The sequence below is a fragment of the Cupressus sempervirens genome, chromosome 6 (assembly GCF_028749045.1).
Source record: "Cupressus sempervirens isolate cs-2001-9-10 chromosome 6, ASM2874904v1, whole genome shotgun sequence".
NCBI lineage: Eukaryota > Viridiplantae > Streptophyta > Pinopsida > Cupressales > Cupressaceae > Cupressus > Cupressus sempervirens.
In genome coordinates this window covers 37,024,492-37,043,557 of record NC_143123.1, presented here as the reverse complement: position 1 = coordinate 37,043,557, position 19,066 = coordinate 37,024,492, and the positions used below count along the sequence as shown (strand labels likewise).

General features: G+C 37.3%; 2 protein-coding genes and 1 pseudogene across 2 annotated transcripts; 1 reads left to right on the top strand and 2 right to left on the bottom strand.

The window, feature by feature from the left end:
* Positions 1-9,806: 9,806 nt before the first annotated feature.
* On the bottom strand, positions 9,807-10,540 carry LOC149550979 (ethylene-responsive transcription factor 13-like). The gene has a single exon (XM_089789613.1). It carries the CDS (start codon positions 10,410-10,412, stop codon positions 9,861-9,863), a length of 552 nt encoding a protein of 183 aa, XP_089645739.1. The 5' UTR covers positions 10,413-10,540; the 3' UTR covers positions 9,807-9,860.
* Positions 10,541-11,625: 1,085 nt separating this feature from the next.
* LOC149550978 (ethylene-responsive transcription factor ERF104-like) lies at positions 11,626-12,509 on the top strand. Its single transcript, XM_089789612.1, has one exon. It carries the CDS (start codon positions 11,836-11,838, stop codon positions 12,463-12,465), a length of 630 nt encoding a protein of 209 aa, XP_089645738.1. The 5' UTR covers positions 11,626-11,835; the 3' UTR covers positions 12,466-12,509.
* A 1,975-nt stretch (positions 12,510-14,484) lies between these two features.
* LOC149550977 (ethylene-responsive transcription factor 5-like) lies at positions 14,485-15,190 on the bottom strand (annotated as a pseudogene).
* Positions 15,191-19,066: the final 3,876 nt, after the last annotated feature.

Here is a 19,066-nt window from a genome sequence, read left to right as displayed (position 1 = left end):
TCTCTTTCACACACACACACACACACACACACACACACACACACACACACACACACACTCCCATCCCCCCTCTCTTTCTCTCTCTCTCTCTCTCCTCTCCCATCCCCTACTCTCTCTCACACATACACTCCCATCCTCCCCTCTCTCTCCGATCCCCTACTCTCAATCTCTCTCTCATATCCCATACTCTCTCTCTCTCTCTCTCTCTCTCTCTCTCCCATCCCCTGCTCTCTCTCTCTCACACACTCTCTCCCATCCCCTGCTCTCTCTCTTACACACACTCCCATCCCCCCTCTCCCACTCCCTCTCCCATTTCCTACTCTCTCTCTCTCTCTCACTCTCCCATCCCCTACTCTCTCTCTCTCTCTTGGGCTACTCTCTCTCTCTCCCCTCTCCCATCCCCTACTCTCTCTCTTTCACACATACTCACTCCCATCCCCCCCTCACTCTCTTTCTCCTCTCCCATCCCCCACTCTCTCTCACACACACTCCCATACCCCCATTCTCTCTCTCTTCCACTCCCACTCCCTCTCCCATTGCCTACTCTCTCTCTCTCTCTCTCTCTCTCTCTCTCCCATCCCCTACTCTCTCTCTGCCACCCCCTACTCTTTCTCTCACACTTTCTCTCTCTCCCACCCCTACTCTCTCTCTCCTCTCTCCCATCCCCTACACTCTCTCGCTCTCTCTCTCTCTCTCTCTCACACACACACACACACACAAACACACACACTCCCATCCCCCCTCTCCTCTCCTCTCTCTCTCTCTCTCTCTCTCTCTCTCTCTCTCTCTCTCTCGGTTTGCCTCTCTCCTTCCAAATTTAGCTCTTGACAGTGCATGCACACTAAAGCGCATACACACTAAAGTGCACACACGCTATTAAGACCAAAATTTAAAAACCTTTAAATAGTGTGTGCATGCTATAGCACACACATGCTATTTAAAGCTTTGCATTCTACCAATCCTAAGGCTTGGTTTTGCCTTGGAGATCCAACCCAAAGGTTTGGAGTCTCTAAACTAGTTTGAGACGTGTTTTGTTGCAAACATACAAAAAATGATTGATTTTTCTTGTGTGCTCTCCTTCAAGCTTCTTTGTGGTTGAGCATCGATAAAATTAGGTTACATGACATTGTAGATCTCTATGTTAGCTATATAACCATATAATTTATTTTTTATTTGAACTATTTCAAGCCTTTCAACTATAATTTATTTTGAATGTATGTCCATTTTTTGTCAAAAACTAATATGTACTAATTGGGCTGTAAATTTTAGCTCGTTCATCGAATTTCACAACAACTTAGTTTTTTAGAAACTAGACTCCATTCTACACACTTTGAAAAAAAGAAGTTTTGATTTTATATTAGTTTTCAGTCATTTCTAAGGGGAGCACACAGATATTTCACATTTTTAGGATGTGTCCAATTAAAAAATTCATAAAAAAAATACACATTATAAAATTACCTAAAAAATCTGGTATAAACTACACAATGTTAGGTAACTTTTGACCAGGGCGATTAAAGAATTTCAAAAAAAAAGTTAAAATTTTATGGGAGCCACACTTTGTATTGTGTTATGTTTTTTCTAAATAAACAATACCATTTTTTGTGGCCCCCTTTTTTGAGGACCTAAAACTAAACCATTTTGAAAAAAAAATAGTATTCTGAAAATAACATTTTATTAGCAGCAGTTCATTTCCACTTTGCATATCATTGTAGTTTCTTTCTTGTTTATGTTGTATGATACCAATTCTATGCATGAAACACAACAAACAATAAACGTTTGATTTTCGGAGTTATAAGGGGTTTAAAACGTTAAACGGAGAAATAAGAAGTTGAATGCAAACTGTTTGACATAATTCCTTTCAGCAATTTGGTTTAGTTTTTTGGGACATCCAGGGGTGCCCATTACAGTGGTATCAGAGCTATAAGTCATGCCATCTTGTGGAGGTCTTATAGGGAATTTGGAACAGTCGGATAGAGGGAAAAAGTGTTTGACGATATGTCAAAACACAAAAATTAGAAATAAATAAAAAACACAGGCTAAGCATTTATATTTGAGCATGCGACAGGGGTCTTATAATTTCCACGATACCAGAGCAAGACAAAATAGGATTTCAGATTCACAAAGCAAACAGTCTAGTACATCTGTGTAGGTGGACATTGAATCCAACCATACAGGCACATAGGAGATATTCTTTGATCAGGAAAATAATATGGGTGATCGAGATGACAGGAATACAGGATTAGGCGGAGGCGAAAATGCTGGTCCAGATCAGGGGGAGGTACTGTTCAGACAATTACTGGATACATTACAGTAGGGGCAGCGTATGTAGCAGGAGCAGAATAGGCGAATGGACATGATGTTGCAGCTCATGGCTAGACAGATGGGTGTCAATATTAATCCAGGTGATGCCAACAACAGAAACAATAACAACAAGGGAAACAATAACAATAGGGGAAACAATAACCATGGAGGCCAAGGCAACAACAATGGTCCTGAGAATAACATTAATGGTAATAATGGACACGGCAACAATGGGAATGAGCCTGATAACTTTAGACATGTTGCATGCCCAGCGCGGACTGCGAGCTCGAGACCTCTTCTACCCACTTTCCCACCCAAAGATCTGATTCAACTAGTAAACGAACCGCAGATTACCAAGTTACAGGATCAGTTCAGGAGGGACTGGGAGGCTAGTGGACCGGAGTTTCAAGCAGATATTTCCCTTAGAGATTATATGGACTTGAGGATGAGACACATGCCTAGAGCAGGAGGGAGGAATCAAAACTTTGAGCTGAGGAAGAAAGTTGGAAAATTTTCTTTACCTTATTATGATGCTTCAGGGAAGATGACTGCACGAGCTTGGGTGCAGAAGGTAGATACATACTTGCAGCTAAATCCTATGCCTGAGGAGGAGGCTATCAAGTATGCGGCTATACACTTGGATGGCGTTGCACATGAATGGTGGCATCATGGCATGGTGACTTTGGGGCATAATCAGATTACATCCTATGAGGAATTCACCGAAATATTGATTGAGAGATTTGGCACTAGGGATCCTGAGTTACATTTCAAGGAGCTAGCACAGTTAAAACAATCAGGTTCTGCGGATGCTTACATTGCCGAGTTTCAGCGCTTGTCTGTACTTGTTACTGATATCTCTCCTAGGAGATTGGTGGTGTTATTTTGTGATGATCTTGCTGATCCATTATGAGGTTGGGTGAAGGGACATGATCCACTCACCTTAGCTGAAGCAACTAAAAAGGCATGAGATTTAGCCCCTTCGATATACAAAGGAAAAAACCATCCAACAGATTCTTCCTACCGCAAGGACAGAGACAAAAAATCGTTTCAGAAAGAGTATAGCAAACCCAAAGAAGGATCAAAAGGACTAGACAATGAAACCTTGAATGAACTTCGAAAGAAGAAGCTGTGCTTCCATTGTAGAGAGCCTTGGGACTTATCTCATAAATGTTCTCTCAAGGCTAAGGCAAATCAAATGGAGTATTTTTCAGCAGAAGAGTCAGAGTCAGAGGGGGAGGGTCAGCACTCCGATTCAGATGAGGGTAACACTATAGAGGAGAGCAGCATTCCTAAGGATGATAGATCATTGGCATGCTTGATAGGGGCCCAAAACGCAATCACATTTAAGATCAAGGGTACTATCTAGGGGCAGAAAGTGATATCTCTTATTGACACTGGGGCTACACATAATTTCATAGATGCACAATTGGTAGCCAGGAGAGGGTTACAGACAGAGGAGCATGATGGGTTTAGAGTCATGGTGGCTAATGGTGATAAATTATTATGCACTCGAAAGATATCTAATCTTCGCATTAGGTTTGGAGATGGCTATGAGTTGGAGGATGAGTTCTATGTTTTGGAATTGGGAGATTATGATGTCATCCTCGGCATGACATGGATGGCTTCACTAGTTGAGTTCACACTCAACCTAGCGAAATTGGAGATGAGATTCCAACATGAGGGTAGAACTGTGGTACTTAGAGGACTTTCAAATGGAGGTTGCATAGTAGTTTCCTTGAGGAGAATGCATAGACTTTTTCGTCATGATTACATAGAGTGGGCGATAGAGTGCTACATTATGCCAACTTCACCAGAGCCACAAGAAAAGAGTCATCCACCAGATGTCCAGAAGATACTTGATAGACACGCTAAAGTTTTTAGCGATATTCCTCGTGGGGTTCCTCTTGACAGAGGGATGGAACATGTTATTAAGCTCGAGGAGGGAGCCAAACCAGTTATGATTACTTCCTATCGTCATCCTAAGAAACAGAAGGATGAGATAGAGAAGGCGATTAAGGATTTGTAAGAGATGGGGCATATTAGGCCCAGTAAGAGCCCCTTTGCTTCAGCAGTAGTATTGGTAAAGAAGAAGGATGGGACGATGCACATGTGCATCGATTACAGGGCACTGAATAAGAAAATAATTAAAAACAGGTATCCCATTCCTAGGATTGATGAGCTGATTGATGAATTGCATGGGGCATGCTTCTTCACCAAAATTGATTTGCGATTCGGATACCATCAGATCAGGATGAGAGCAAAGGACATTGAGAAAACAACCTTCTGATGTCACTATGGCCACTTTGAGTTCATGGTTATGCCATTTGGTCTAACTAATGCACCCACTACATTTCAGAGTTGTATGAACCAGGTATTCAGGAAGTAGCTGAGGGGATTTGTCTTGATCTTCTATGATGACATCTTGGTCTTCAGTAAGACCTGGGAGGAGCACTTACATCATCTGGAGGAGGTGTTATCTATTTTGGAGAGAGAGTCATTGTATGACAAGGAATCTAAATGTGAGTTTGGCATGACTGAGCTCCTTTACCTTGGGCATATAATTAGTGCAGATGGCGTTCAGGTTGATCCCAAAAGGATTAGAGCTATTGTAGAGTGGCTTACTCCCACAAACCTTACACAACTTAAGGGATTCTTTGGTTTATGTGGTTTTTATAGGAGGTTTGTTAAGGGATTCTCACAGATTGCTACACCCTTGACAGATCTTACCAGGAAAGGAGCCTTTGTGTGGACAGGGGTAGCACAGAGGTGTTTTGAGCATTTCAAGCAGGTAATGTCTTCATGTCCAGTTCTAGCTCCACCAGATTTCACGAAGCCTTTTGAGCTTCATTGTGATGCATCAGGTGATGGGATTGGAGCAGTATTGATGCAGGAGAAGCATCCCATTGCATTTGAGAGTAGGAAGCTCCGGGGAGTTGAGAAAAGTTATTCTGTCTATGATCGGGAGATGTTGGCCATAATGCATGCATTGGCCAAATTTTGATCATATTTGGTAGGTGGACATTTTGTGATCAAGACTGATCACAACAGTATTAAATACTTCATGAGCCAGCGTGATCTTAATGACCGGCAACAAAAATGGGTGACTAAATTGCAGGGTTATGACTTTGACATAGAGTTTGTCAAAGGTAAGAAAAATGTGGTGGCTGATGCCTTATCTCGGAGACCTCACTTATGTGCTCTGGCAGAGATTTCAGGAGATTGGAGAGATCGGATTATAGCAGAGTATGTCGGAGATGCTTGGGCTTTTGGATTGATTTTAGGTACCATACAGGATGATCGCTATGAGGTGATAGATGGATTGATCAGAGTTCAAGACAGGGTTTATTTGATTCCGTCATCACATTTGAGAGAGGCGATACTAAAGGTATTTCATGATGCACCCACAGCTAGACATCCGGGGGTCTTCAAGACCTACAGGTAGATCCGAGAGCGGTTTTCATGGGAAGAGCTCAAGGATGATGTTCAGAGGTATGTCAGGGAGTGTGTGGTTTGTCAACAGAATAAGGGAGAGCACACATTTCCTGCAGATTTATTACAGCCCTTGCCCATTCCTAATAGGAAATGGGAAAGTATTTCGATGGACTTCATCACTGGTTTACCACGAGTGTAGGGAAGGGATTGCATCTATGTGGTGGTGGACCGTTTGACAAAGTTTGCTCACTTCTTTGCTATTCCATCCACTTACACAACAACACAGATGGCAGATCTTTTCTTTAGAGAGATATTCAGATTACATGGGCTACCTAGATTCATTGTCAACGATTGGGATAGTAAGTTTATGAGTGTTTTTTGGCAAGAGTTGTTTAGGTTGTGTGGTACAGATCTTACACCTAGCACTAGTTATCATCCGCAAACAGATGGGCAAACAGAGATTGTGAATAAATGGGTGGAAGGATATTTGAGGAACTATGTAACTACACAACAAAAGGCTTGGATCAGATGGTTGCATATGGGAGAGTATTGTTATAACACCACTTATCATATGTCCATCAAGATGACTCCTTTCATGGCACTCTATGGTTATGAAGCACCTAGCTTCATGGATTTAGTTTTGGGGGATAGTAGAGTGCCCAAAGCCAAAAACTTATTGCAGGATAGTCAGGACATCCTGAAAGTGCTCAAAGAGAATATACAACAGGCCCAAAATCAACAAAAATTGTATGCTGATCACCACTGAATAAAGCGTAGCTTCGAGGTAGGGGATATGGTTTACTTGAGGCTACAACCATATAGACAGTCATCGCTCAAGAAGAGCGGAGCTGAAAAGTTGAAATCTAGATTTTATGGTCCCTACAAGGTGATTCACAAAGTGGGCAAAGTCGCCTATGAGCTTGAGCTTCGAGAGGGCAATCGAGTGCACAATGTGTTTCATGTGTCTAGGCTTAAGAAAGCCATTGGTCAGAGTGTATTGCCTTCTGCAGATTTACCCCCTTTGGATGAGGAGGGGAAGCTTGTGTTAGTACCCGAGGCTATTCTGGACACCAGAGAGAGGAAGCTTAGAAACAGGATAGTGAAGGAGTATTTGGTCAGATGGAAAGACCTGCCGGAGGAAGATTCTACATGGGAGAGTGAGCAGGTTATTCAGCAGGCTGGACTGAGATTGCTTGAGGACAAGCAATTTCAAGGGGGGCGGACTGTAATGTCCCTATTTTAGCAGTTGACCAAGTGTGTGTGCGTTAGCCTTGTTCTACATGGTCCCGAGGGCTAACGAAGGGTTTAATGGGATCCTGGAGTGTTTTGGCCTAGTCATTTCCAGTTTGGGCCAAAATGAAGTTGATTTACTCAATTTCAAGCATACTTGCTATTTTTAGTAAGTCGACAGGACACAATGCAGGTCAATTTTGGTGATTGGATTCGATACTCCTTGGTGAGAGCTTTCCGATGAGCTATCACTCGCATTATTCGGAGTCCGATTGCTAATACATTTTAATGCTTGAAGTTTTATTAAAGTAATATCTAATTTAATTGTAAAATATTAAAGTGTTACTTTAATATTTATTTTATGGTGATGTGTACCCAAGGGAGACATAAGGGGTATTTTAATATATGTTTTATATATTACACATCTTTTATCCCACATTGCCCATATGAGTTGAGCAGACCCTTGGAAATAGAATAAAAGGAAGCATTTGTGGCTTCATTAGACAGGTTGAATATGAGAAGAAATTGGTGTGTGAGTTGCAGCTCCGTTCTTGGCATTTGAGGACATCTATCCTCTCTTGTAACATTCTAGACGTCATTCCCTTGGGGTTTGGCCTTTAGAATTCTTTGTTATTGGCTTCATTATCAGGCAGTTTAGTTGCATTTCCGGCTACAGGCAGATTTGGTATTTTTCTCATATCTTCTTCACTACTTGTCCGAAGCTTATGCCGCTTGGAGGGAATGGTATTATGAAGGTAGTGGACTGATTGAAGGACAAAGTATTGTAGCAGCAAGTTCGTAAGCATGGGCTGGAGTATTATGTCAATACTGTTGAAGTAATTAGTGAGTTGATAAATCTGCCATGTATTTGGTTTTACGAATTCTGAAAATAACATTTTACTAGCAGCAGTTCATTTCCACTTTGCATATCATTGTAGTTTCTTTCTTGTTTATGTTGTATGATACCAATTCTATGCATGAAACACAACAAACAATAAACGTTTGATTTCCGGAGTTATAAGGGGTTTAAAATGTTAAACGGAGAAATAAGAAGTTGAATGCAAACTGTTTAACATAATTCCTTTCAGCAATTTGGTTTAGTTTTTTGGGACATCTAGGGGTGCCCATTACACCACTACTATCGTATTATGCATAAATAAGGTAAAAAATCATCTGTCATTTAATATAATTTCTGAAGTCATCTATCTAATAACCAAAATAAAAACATGAGATATAAAAAATATTAAAAAGTGCATGGGTTTTTCTCTTTACTGTAATTCTTCTCTAATGTATTGTGCTTACATCTCTAGATTAACTAATGAGGTCATAGGCAGACGAGATAAATGCTTAAAAAAGTTTACAACTACAAATCTCGATGCTCCATACAAAGATGCAAAAATGCAAAGAGGGGAAATAAACAAAACTTTCTTAGTTTTAAGAAAGAATTTTAGTTTAAAAAATTAGCAGAATAGAAGACACAATAATATCACATCCTAAAAAGAACACAGAGGAAAAAAGAAAATAAGATAACAAAACTTCTAGACTCAATGGACGAGAATAGCCAATGATGCTTACCTGACAAGAATAAAACACTCTAGATTTTCACTTCTAGAATTCAATAGGCCTACACAATGCTTGATTTCTGAATTTGTAACTCGTCAAACCGAAATTCAGTTTGATATGATTGCTACAGTTCAATTCAACGTTCAATAGGTGATATCATAGTTTATAAAGATTGCTAAATTAATTGTGCGCACTATTTCGTCTAGGAAAATTCATGCTCCAGCGAAAAAAATAAAAATGACACCACCATACACCACTCGCAAAAGCAGAAAAGGAAATATCTACGAGCTCATACCTATTGCCTATGGGACAATAATTACTTCCACTCAATCACCTACTGACAAAATAGACTTATAGAACAAAAAAAAAGATTTTGTTGTCTTCAAAATCTGTACCACTACTGACAAAAAAAAAAAAGATTTCACTGTCTTCAAAATCTATACCACTACTGACAACATTAAATGTGAATAGACTGACCAATACAAATTAAGCCAAAAAAATCGCTAACAAGTTTGAAAGAATCGACCACATTCATTAATGCCTATTTCTATATAATATATATCTACCCTTAGACATTATACAATAGCCAAAAAATGAAGCATCAATTGCAAAAAAAAAAAAAAAAAAAGTCATTCCACAATAGATTGTTCATTGTACGATTGAACAAGTAGAAGAAGAAATATAATTTTTTTGCCAATAAAAAATGATAATTCACTAAAGAAACATCATACTAAAACATTAGTGGAAAAAAATTCTCCTATTTAATTGGCTCATTGAATAAGAAAAAATGGCATCTACTGAATGCTATAGTTTTGTGCCTAATAAGTATACCATAAAGTAGAAATTTCTCATCTAACCACGACCAACGTCGTTTTCGAACTGCATCAATTAAAAACATTTTTTATTTTCTAAAGACGAATCTTAACTGCCTGCTGAAGTGTCCCTTTCTTTCGCTTACTGTAGGCTTTAACTTCTAAATTATACGTATTTTTCAACAAAAGAAATTTTGTTTGGGAATAGTCTTTTGTAGGACGGATTAAATGTCATGGACGTTAGGAGACGAGTGATTAAATGTAGAAATGAAAATAGTTTATTGACATTAATATGAAATCATTATATAATGAAATATCTCCCCTTCTGCAATAAACTTTTATCACAGTTATGTTTTTCAAAATAAGATATTTGAAAAGGACTATTCATAAAAAATAAGATATTTGAAAATGACTATTCATCAAAAATAAGATATTTAGATAGACAGTTTTTCTTAGCTCCTGAAATAGTTTAGTATTTAAAAAATAAATTGAATTGAGAAAGTAAAGTAAAGTAAATAGGCACTAGTTCACCATGGGTGAATTTGTGAAGGAAAAGAAATTGAATGGGAGCGGAGAAAGAGGGAACAGATTTTCTAGATTCCCAAACACATCTTCCTCTTCATGTTTTACGTCTATTTTCAGCCGAGCGTGACGTGGCTGCTGAGCTTCCACGTCGACACTTTCTCTGCCTCTCTTGTTGCACTTGGGCTCCACGTCAGCACACCCTGCGCTGCGGGGAAAGTTGAGCAGAGCCCTTGCCCCTCTCATTTTGTAAGCGGCGCGGTCATATGCCACAGCGGCTGCCTCCGCCGTTTCGAAAGTACCGAGCCAAATACGGGCTCCACGATTGTTGGAGTCCCTAATCTCAGCCGCGTATTTTCCCCACGGCCTTTGTCGCACTCCTCTGTAGTGTTTCTTAACAGTCCGTCTATTGTCAGACAAATCATGGCCGTCAACGGACGGAGTGAGAGTCTGTCCAAAATCTGAGTTTAGGGCAGCGGAGGGCGTGAAGTCGTCGCCGAGCAAATGAAGTGCGATCTCTTGCAGGGCAGCAGAATTGTCTTCTCTCATCATTTTCAGAGGATTTGCTCTTTGAATATATATACACAGGGCAAACACAGTTTGCAAGTAGAAAAAGAATTTATGAAGGGAAATAATGCACAAAATAAATTGAAAATAAAATGGAGGAAGTGAAGTAACTCTACATTGATGGAGTTGGGTATGAAGCGCATATATATATAGATGAAATTGAGTGGAGGCACTTTCCTTCCACATTGCGACGATATTGCCCATATATTTCCCCGAACATTCCAAGTGAATTACATACGTCGCATTCTCGGGTGGGCCCACAAAGCTTCCGTATCAGATAACGTGTTAGCTTTATTCGAATTTTTAAAGATAATTAAATTTTGGACAACTTCAGGAGAACGATTATTTATTTATTTATTTATATATAATCCTAATAAATATTTAATGCAACAGTTTTCGTAATTATTATTACAAATTTAACTTATGTATAATATTTTAGATAGGATTGTTTTCTAAAGAATTTATACATTAATTTTTTTAAGTAAATAGATGAAAATAAATAAATTAATGTAAATCTAGGTACTAAATTAATATTTAACAAATTTATTCATTAAAAATCTTAGATAATATTCATTAAATTGTATTCTTTGAATTTCAATCTTAAATAGAATAAAAAATAAATTAATAATTATAGAACTTAGATACTAAGAGTCCCCTGGAAGGGGCTTCCAAGTTGCTTCCTACTTTTTGGGAATATTTTAAAGCTAGCGTCCTCAAAATTTTTGTTTCAAAATTTAATAAAGATATTTATTAAAAATAAGTTAAAATTTTATTAAATTATATCTTGAAAAAAAACCTAAAATTTAGATATTTGACAAGTGGCAAAAAACATTCCTAAATCTAACGTCATCCCTTACGCCTTCCTCGTACAGTGGACCAAATTTTTAACATTTGTTTTAATGACGTGCATAGTTTGTAGTCAAAATGACAAAAAAATTACTCCATACTCATAAATCTGAAAAACGTAAAGTTACTTTATTTTGTCTTTAGTACATCTTATGAAAGATTAGCCCGTCTCAAATAATAGAAGTTAACCTGCCGGACTACCCCACTTTAAATGGTATTTAAAGACTCCAATAATTGACTTGTTCAGTACGTACTAATTAAACTTGTTCAAACGTAAGGATTTTAAATTGACTTGACATTAACGAATGTTCCGCGAAATATATTGGAAATATCGGGAAAACATTTTCCGAGGAACGTTCAAAGAAATTCTCTGATCCCGAGTCAAATGTCGGACAATTCACCAATTTTATATTGCCATTTGCCATTCTCTCAATTATTTGCTGCTCTTTCCTCGTTTCTTCCACCTGCAAACTCTCTTTCTATTTCCTCTATATAAGCTGCATATACTTCTACTAACTATCAAACCCTACTGAAATATAATTCAAAACCAGCGCCTTTGAAAATGATAAGCGAAGAGTACTATTCGGCTCTGCAGCAGATTTCATTGCATTTGCTTGGCGAAGATTCCATTTCTACATTCACTCCTCATTCCGACGGAGATCATTTGCCTCGCAATGCGGAACAGGAATCGAAATCCGCTAACAGACGGACAATTAGTCCGTCGCTTAAGATTTCTGTTCCCGCGAGTGAGAGGCATTACAGAGGAGTACGTCGCAGACCGTGGGGAAAATTTGCAGCGGAGATTAGGGACTCCAACAATCATGGGAACCGTATTTGGCTCGGAACTTTCGATACTGCAGAGGCCGCCGCTGAGGCATATGACCGTGCCGCTTACAAAATGAGAGGATCCAAGGCGCTGCTCAACTTTCCCCTCAACGCCTCTGCCTACGCTGAGTCGGAGTCAGGGTGTGGTCATATGGAGTCTTGCGAGTCAGGGTATGGTCATATGGAGTCCAACAAGAGGCGAAGAAAGAGTGTTGAAATAGAGGCCCAGCCACCACCCCGTACGAAGATTAAAACGGATGTTGAAGTAACTGATGAATTCGAGGACTTTTTTGGGAAATTATTGGACCCTCTTTCTCCGCTCCCTTCCATTGTCTTTCCCTTCACACCATCGCCCATGGTGATGTAAACAACACTATTTTAAATCCAATTATTTATTTATTTATTTTAAAACATTGTGAAAAATCTTGTTTCTGTAAATTAATTTTTTCAGTTATAGCTGGATGGTTGTTAAAATTTCCAGTTATAGATTAACTAATTTAACGTTAAAACATGGGAATATATATGTTGATAGAAAATATATGATTATGTTTATTTATTATTTTTGTTATTTTATATTGTGAGATTTTCATAATATCAAAAGATTGTGGATTCAAAGTTATAATTCAATTAATAATTTATATAATTTATATTATTCATTAATTTCATTTTTAACAAAGTAATTATGTGATTATTTGGTTAATTTACTTGTTAGTAATTATTATATTTTAAATATTTTGTAAAATAAGAGAAATAAGAGTTGCACAATCCCCGTCTAAGGTGGGGTTAGAGGAGAATATTTTTGTGCATGAAGGTGGGATAGGAGAAGAATATTTTTGTGCATGGACTTATTTTGTTATATGAAAACTGTGTTCCTTCTCACGTTTCACATTTTAATAAGAAATCAATTAAAATTTGAAAACTCTCCCATGAGATTTTTCATGTGAATCTAGAATACAAATCCATTCTATGGTCCATGTAGCTATTTAGAGTTGAAAATCATCATTTATTGCTTGTATTCAGGTTTAGAAAATTGTTCGAAAACGTGAAGTTTATTTGGGTGTTGTTTTAATGATGATATTATTAAATAGAGCTGATTACATCTTCACCAATTTATTGATTTATAATCAATCTCTCAATCTAAAATTGATTTAAATATGCATAGTTCTTTGCCTTAAAATGTCGCAACATGCCAACATTATTAATCTATGGCTGCGATGTTCATCTTGATCTACCCATGCACAAGATACTTGGTTTGTTGGTTTCCTCCTCACATTGACAATCGATTATGACCTATAATCAATGTTATAAGCACTGTATTCATAATTTGGTTGACCATGCTTTGATCACTCCATTTAGTTTTTAAAATTTCTAATTGTTAACTTATGTATAATTTAACTTATGTATAATATTTTTGAATCCTTGTTTTGAGGGTCAAATGGGGATACTGGATTCTACTTTTTTCCAATTCTAATTCCGATTGTGCAAACCCAAATAATGGATTAGAATTTTTTAAGAATTCAGAATGCCAATTCCATTCTAATTCTAACTACCAAATGGACCCATAGGAAAAGGGTCACACCATCATCAATCAATTATTGTTGTTTAAAGTGCATTACAAATTTTCTTTTAAAGAAGAATTGTCTTTATTGTCCAATATTCTCCATTATTGCACGAATTCCAGTACTGTTCCTTAAAATAATTTAAACATATCAAAAGTGGAAATAGAAAAGTGAAGAAAGTTTAGACATCAAAATAAAAGTTAAAAGCAAACCGACCCCATTCAATATGATTGCAAATATTTTAAAGCTGGAAAAAAATTTGCATAAAATAAAACTTCATTGACAAATTTCATTTTCAAACTCTATAAGTTAATTTTTTTTTCTCGATAATTTAACCTCAAAATTGTTTCTATTTCAATCCAAAAACAATGATGCAGGTCGCTGGCAATATTTTTCTTTTAACTCATTAAAATAAGGAAACGGAAAGGGCAAAAAATGAGTCATGAAAAAATTGTTTCTATTTCAATCCAAAAACAATGATGCAGGTCGCTGGCAATATTTTTCTTTTAACTCATTAAAATAAGGAAACAGAAAGGGCAAAAAATGAGTCGTGAAAAAATGAAACTAGTGAAAATTTAGTGAGGAAAATGCAATATGAAGAGAATCTTAAATAAGGGCTTCTATAATCTAAAAGAAAATTGAGTCAATTATATCTAAGATAAATAAATTATATAATATTAAAAATTAATAAATAAAATTACAATTTTATAAATATTTAATTTAGAAAAGAAAGATTAATTTTGATTGGTGCAAAATAATATAGCAATTACTCTCATTTTAAAAAGGCGAATTTGCCTGCTCTAAATACAATAATAAGAATTTTCACTTTAATTAACCATAGTTGAATTTGTGAAGGAAAAGAGAGAAAGTGGGAGCAGATTTTCTAATTTCCCAAACACATCCTCCTCTTCATGTTTTACATCTATTTTTAGCCAAGTGTGACGTGGTTGTGGAGCTTCAACGTCAATACTTTCTCTGCCTCTCTTGTTGGACTCCATGTGACCATACCCCTGACTTTTCTAATTTCCCAAACACATCCTCCTCTTCATGTTTTACATCTATTTTTAGCCGAGTGTGACGTGGTTGTGGAGCTTCAACGTCAATACTTTCTCTGCCTCTCTTGTTGGACTCCATGTGACCACACCCCTGACTCCGACTCAGCGTAGGCAGAGACGTTGAGGGGAAAGTTAAGCAGAGCTCTGGTCCCTCTCATTTTGTAAGTGGCATGGTCATATGCCACAGCGGCTGCCTCCGCTGTTTCAAAGGTCCCTAGCCAAACACGGGCTCCATGATTGTTGGAATCCCTAATGGCCTTTGATGCACTCCTCTATAGTGTCTCTTAATCTTAGGTGACGAACTAAGAGTCTGTCTATTGTCAGATAAATGATCTCTGTCAACGGACGACGTGATAGTCTGTCCAAAATCTATGTTTAGCAGAGCCGAAGGAGTAGTGGGCGTGGATTCATCGCTGAGCAAATGTACTGCAATCTGTTGCAGAGCTGCATAACACTCTTCTTCCATAAATATTGTCATTTTTGAATATATATTTTCTTGTCTATAATTAATTGATATGTTTATGGATGTATCGAATGAATTCTTTTGGGTGTGGAGTTATATAGAGGTGTGGTGAACGTTGTTTGAAGGTATGAAGATTATTGAAAGATTTTGGAATTATTATTATTATTATACTGGAATTATTATTATTATTATACTGGATTTAAATTAAAGTAGGTGTTTCTAGAAAGATGACTTTTAGCATTATATATATATATATAAAAGCTAGTAGTAGAGATTTTTTGAATAATTACTCTAATACTGTATAATTTTTGAATTTTTTCTAATTTATTTAATTGTGTTAAGAATATGCATTTAGTAAACCTTAGAGTTCAAATTGTAATTTTTTGAATTATTGTTATTTTAAAAATTACTTAGGTTGAGGGTTACATTTTCACTTAGACTTATGATTATCAAAATAGTGTAAATTAGATTTAGGGTTAGACTTAGAGTTAGGGATAGGTTTCGACTTAGGGTTGGGTTTAGAGTTTGACTTAGACGTAGGATTAAAGTTAGACTTATCATTAGGAATTTGGTTAGGGGTATAGTTAGGATAAAGTTTATCAGAATAATATATGGTTAGAGTTTGATTGAGGGTTAGGGTTATACTTAGGTTTAGGGTTAGAGTTTTACTTTGACTTAGGATTAGATTAGACTAGACTTATCATTATGAATATGGTTAGGGGTATAGATAGAGTTATTTTTATCGAAAGACTGTGTGAGTAGAATCAGGGTTAGAGTTGGACTTAGGGTTAGAGTTATAGACTTAAGTTTATCAAAATAGTGTATCATAGATTTAAGGTCAGACTTAGAGTTAGGGATAGGTTTCAACGTAGGATTGAGTTTAGAGTGTGACTTGGATAAAAAAATCAGTTTTTGGCCCACAGACACCTTACTGGCACTGAAAATGTATCTTTCGACACCGCACTACGGCCATCAGTCTGTGTTTATTCCAGCGCCAGTTTATTCTCTCCTAGGCCGCCGAGCCACTACTGCTTTCGCTCCGTTGCCCTGTGGCCTCGCTTTGCTAGCGGTGCCACTGCCCAACTCCTCCTTGCTTAGCTCCTCCATAGAATCACTATCCCACCATCGAGCAACCACTGCTGATCTGCTCGGGGTGGTGTGTTTTTTATTTATTTATTTTTAAAGAAAAAATAAATTCTTTTTTGATTTATTTTCGAGAGCCCTATCATTTTTTTTTTGATATCTTAAGCATACAGAGGTATTGTTTTGATCCGAAAGAAGCATCAAAAAGATGGTTCTGAGACAGAGACAATGAAGCAAATTTTTTTGGGATTTTTTTCCAGACTAATACCTATTTTGGTGCTTGAAGTCTTTTGATGACTTCTATCTTCCGAGGGGCATAACTTTTTTGTTATAGCTCCATTTTCCATTTTGAAAAAAGTGTCAGAAAGCTCTTCTTGAGAACTTTCTAGATTCTTTATTATTTTACCAATGTTTTGTACGAGGTTTTGTGATTCATTTATGAATCTATTTTTCTCTTTTTTCATTTACGCTTTCCTTTTGTAAGCTAGGGTTTTGTTATTTGCATTGTGGGGGGTATTTTTATATTACTTTCTATTATTATATCATAATATTAGAAACATTCAAAAAACCCTTTCTAAAATAATGGCCAAGACCTCTTCTAGTCTAGTACTTCTAAGCCCACATAACTATCATACATGGAAATCCCATATGCAATGGCTTCTCTAATCAAAGGGTTTGTGGTCTTGTCTAGATATAGTGCAACTAGTTTTTTAGAGTCAATACTAGACTTTGCAACACAGGAATAAGATGGATGAAGCCATGGGTTTGATTTCTTTGAGTGTTTCAGACAACTTAGAGTTTCATCTTGAAGAGTGTTCCACTCCTCAAGAAATGTAGGACAAGTTTAAAGACTTGCTTGGCACCATCAACGAGTTTAGAGCACTTCAGATAGAAGGAGAACTTACTTCTCTTGTACTTGATGTTTTCCCCTCTATTGTGGACTTTCTATGAGGTTCAAACAATAGAGGACTTCGTTATAGGGATGTAGGAAAGAGAAGACAAATAAGGAGTGCATCTACCTAATTCTCTCAAAGCTTTGAGGAAACTTTCAGATTTTCTTTTCCACCTTTCATTCCACTATGGATGCCTTGGGTCCCAGATTTACCATGCCCACTTTTGAGGTCTTTTGTGATCAATTGGCTAGAGATAAATCCAAGCTTACACAGTTAGATACTATCACCAGTTCAAAGACTCAGGCATTGGTTGCTCATACATCCACAAGGAAATAGAAGAAGAAACCAAAGCCCAAGATAGATTCAACAGGCAGTGAGAGTTTCTCCAAGATTACTCCTAAATCAGATGCATAGAAACCTTCTTACAATGGTAAATCTTCTAAGTCGGGTGAGTTTTCCTCCAAGACTAAGAAGTTCACAGGTGATCCTTTTAGTTTTTGTGGCAAGGAATGACATCTAGTTTCTAGGTGTTGGAAACGTCTTGAGACTTTAGAGGAGGCCATGGAGTAGCACAGTATTACTTCTCCGAAGCCACCACCTCCTCCCTCAAGGAAAGGACATGCTCTTTTTGCACAAGAATTATCCTCTATAGCTACTTGTATTCTTAATTTTGGAGCTTGACGTCATATGACACACTCACCTGATTTGGTTACCTCAGTTGCTCAAAGTGTTACTACACAAATTGCAATTGGTGATTCTTTCAGCTTTTAGTCACAAGTTCAGGAACTATCTCTTTAGAAGGTGGTTCACTATAGGATGTTCTCTTGATTCTGGCCATTTCTATGAAGCTCTTGTTTGTCTTTTATATTTGTCATTCAGGCTCTAGAAAGATAGTTGAGTTCTCACCACATGATGTGGTTATTTGAGACCTCCATGATCTTGACTTGGTTATTGCTACAGGGAGTGTTGATCTTTAGTCTCATTTATATTAGTTAGATGGCTTTAAGAGCTCCAATTCTATAGGTGTTTCTCTCATTGCTCATGCAAACATAGTGAGCAAGCTTTGGCATGAGCATTTTGGTCATGTCAACTATAGACATCTATAGTAGATGAGTACATAGGAGCTAGTAATTAGGTTACCTCATATATCTTTTACTGTTGGTGCATGTCAAGGTTATGCACTTGGAAAACATCATAGAGATCCTTTTCCGATAGGTAGATCCACATATCCTAAGGCACTTGTGTAGTGCCTACCCCTAGTTTACATTTTTCGAGCTACATTTATGATATGATTGCCAAACTCTTTTAGGCCAATTTATGTTTGATGAGTAGTATTATTATTTTAGAGATTATCAGAGGATGTTTACACTCAGTTTATTATATGATGAGATTACTTGGTACTTTATATTTCGTGCATGTATGATGATTATTCAATGGTTTTAGTTATCGATGATGATTAGTTAGATGGCTTATTATTTCATGTGCCTCTTATGGATACTTACCCCATACTGCATGTGTATGGTGTGCGTGTTGTTTTATTTATGTATGGTGTTTCTGATATGGTTAAGGAAGGGAGTCGTAGTCACCTGCTAGTCGGGATCTACACGATGCACCACTTCCTGCCATTGCCTGTTTAGCTTAGAATATTGTGTTTGTACATGCGTGGATTTTATGCAGGTTGCAGGTACCGGGTATCGACTTCCCTGAATTGTCAGGATGAGCGTACCCTATCGCACTGTCTCAATGGTAAGAGAGGGGAGATAAACTCTTAAGTCCAAATCCTAAACCCTTTAGCCAATTGTCCTAATTGATAATTAGGACAAGTATCTGAGTTAAGTGCCCTCTGAATGCATCAAATGATGTAATTTTGTGATTATAACCCTTTTGTTTGATTTGGTATGTATTTTTCTATGAT

Bases quoted from the DNA above. Each gene is read 5' to 3' on its own strand.
- LOC149550979 (XM_089789613.1), bottom strand. From the start codon at position 10,412: ATGATGAGAGAAGACAATTCTGCTGCCCTGCAAGAGATCGCACTTCAT.
- LOC149550978 (XM_089789612.1), top strand. From the start codon at position 11,836: ATGATAAGCGAAGAGTACTATTCGGCTCTGCAGCAGATTTCATTGCAT.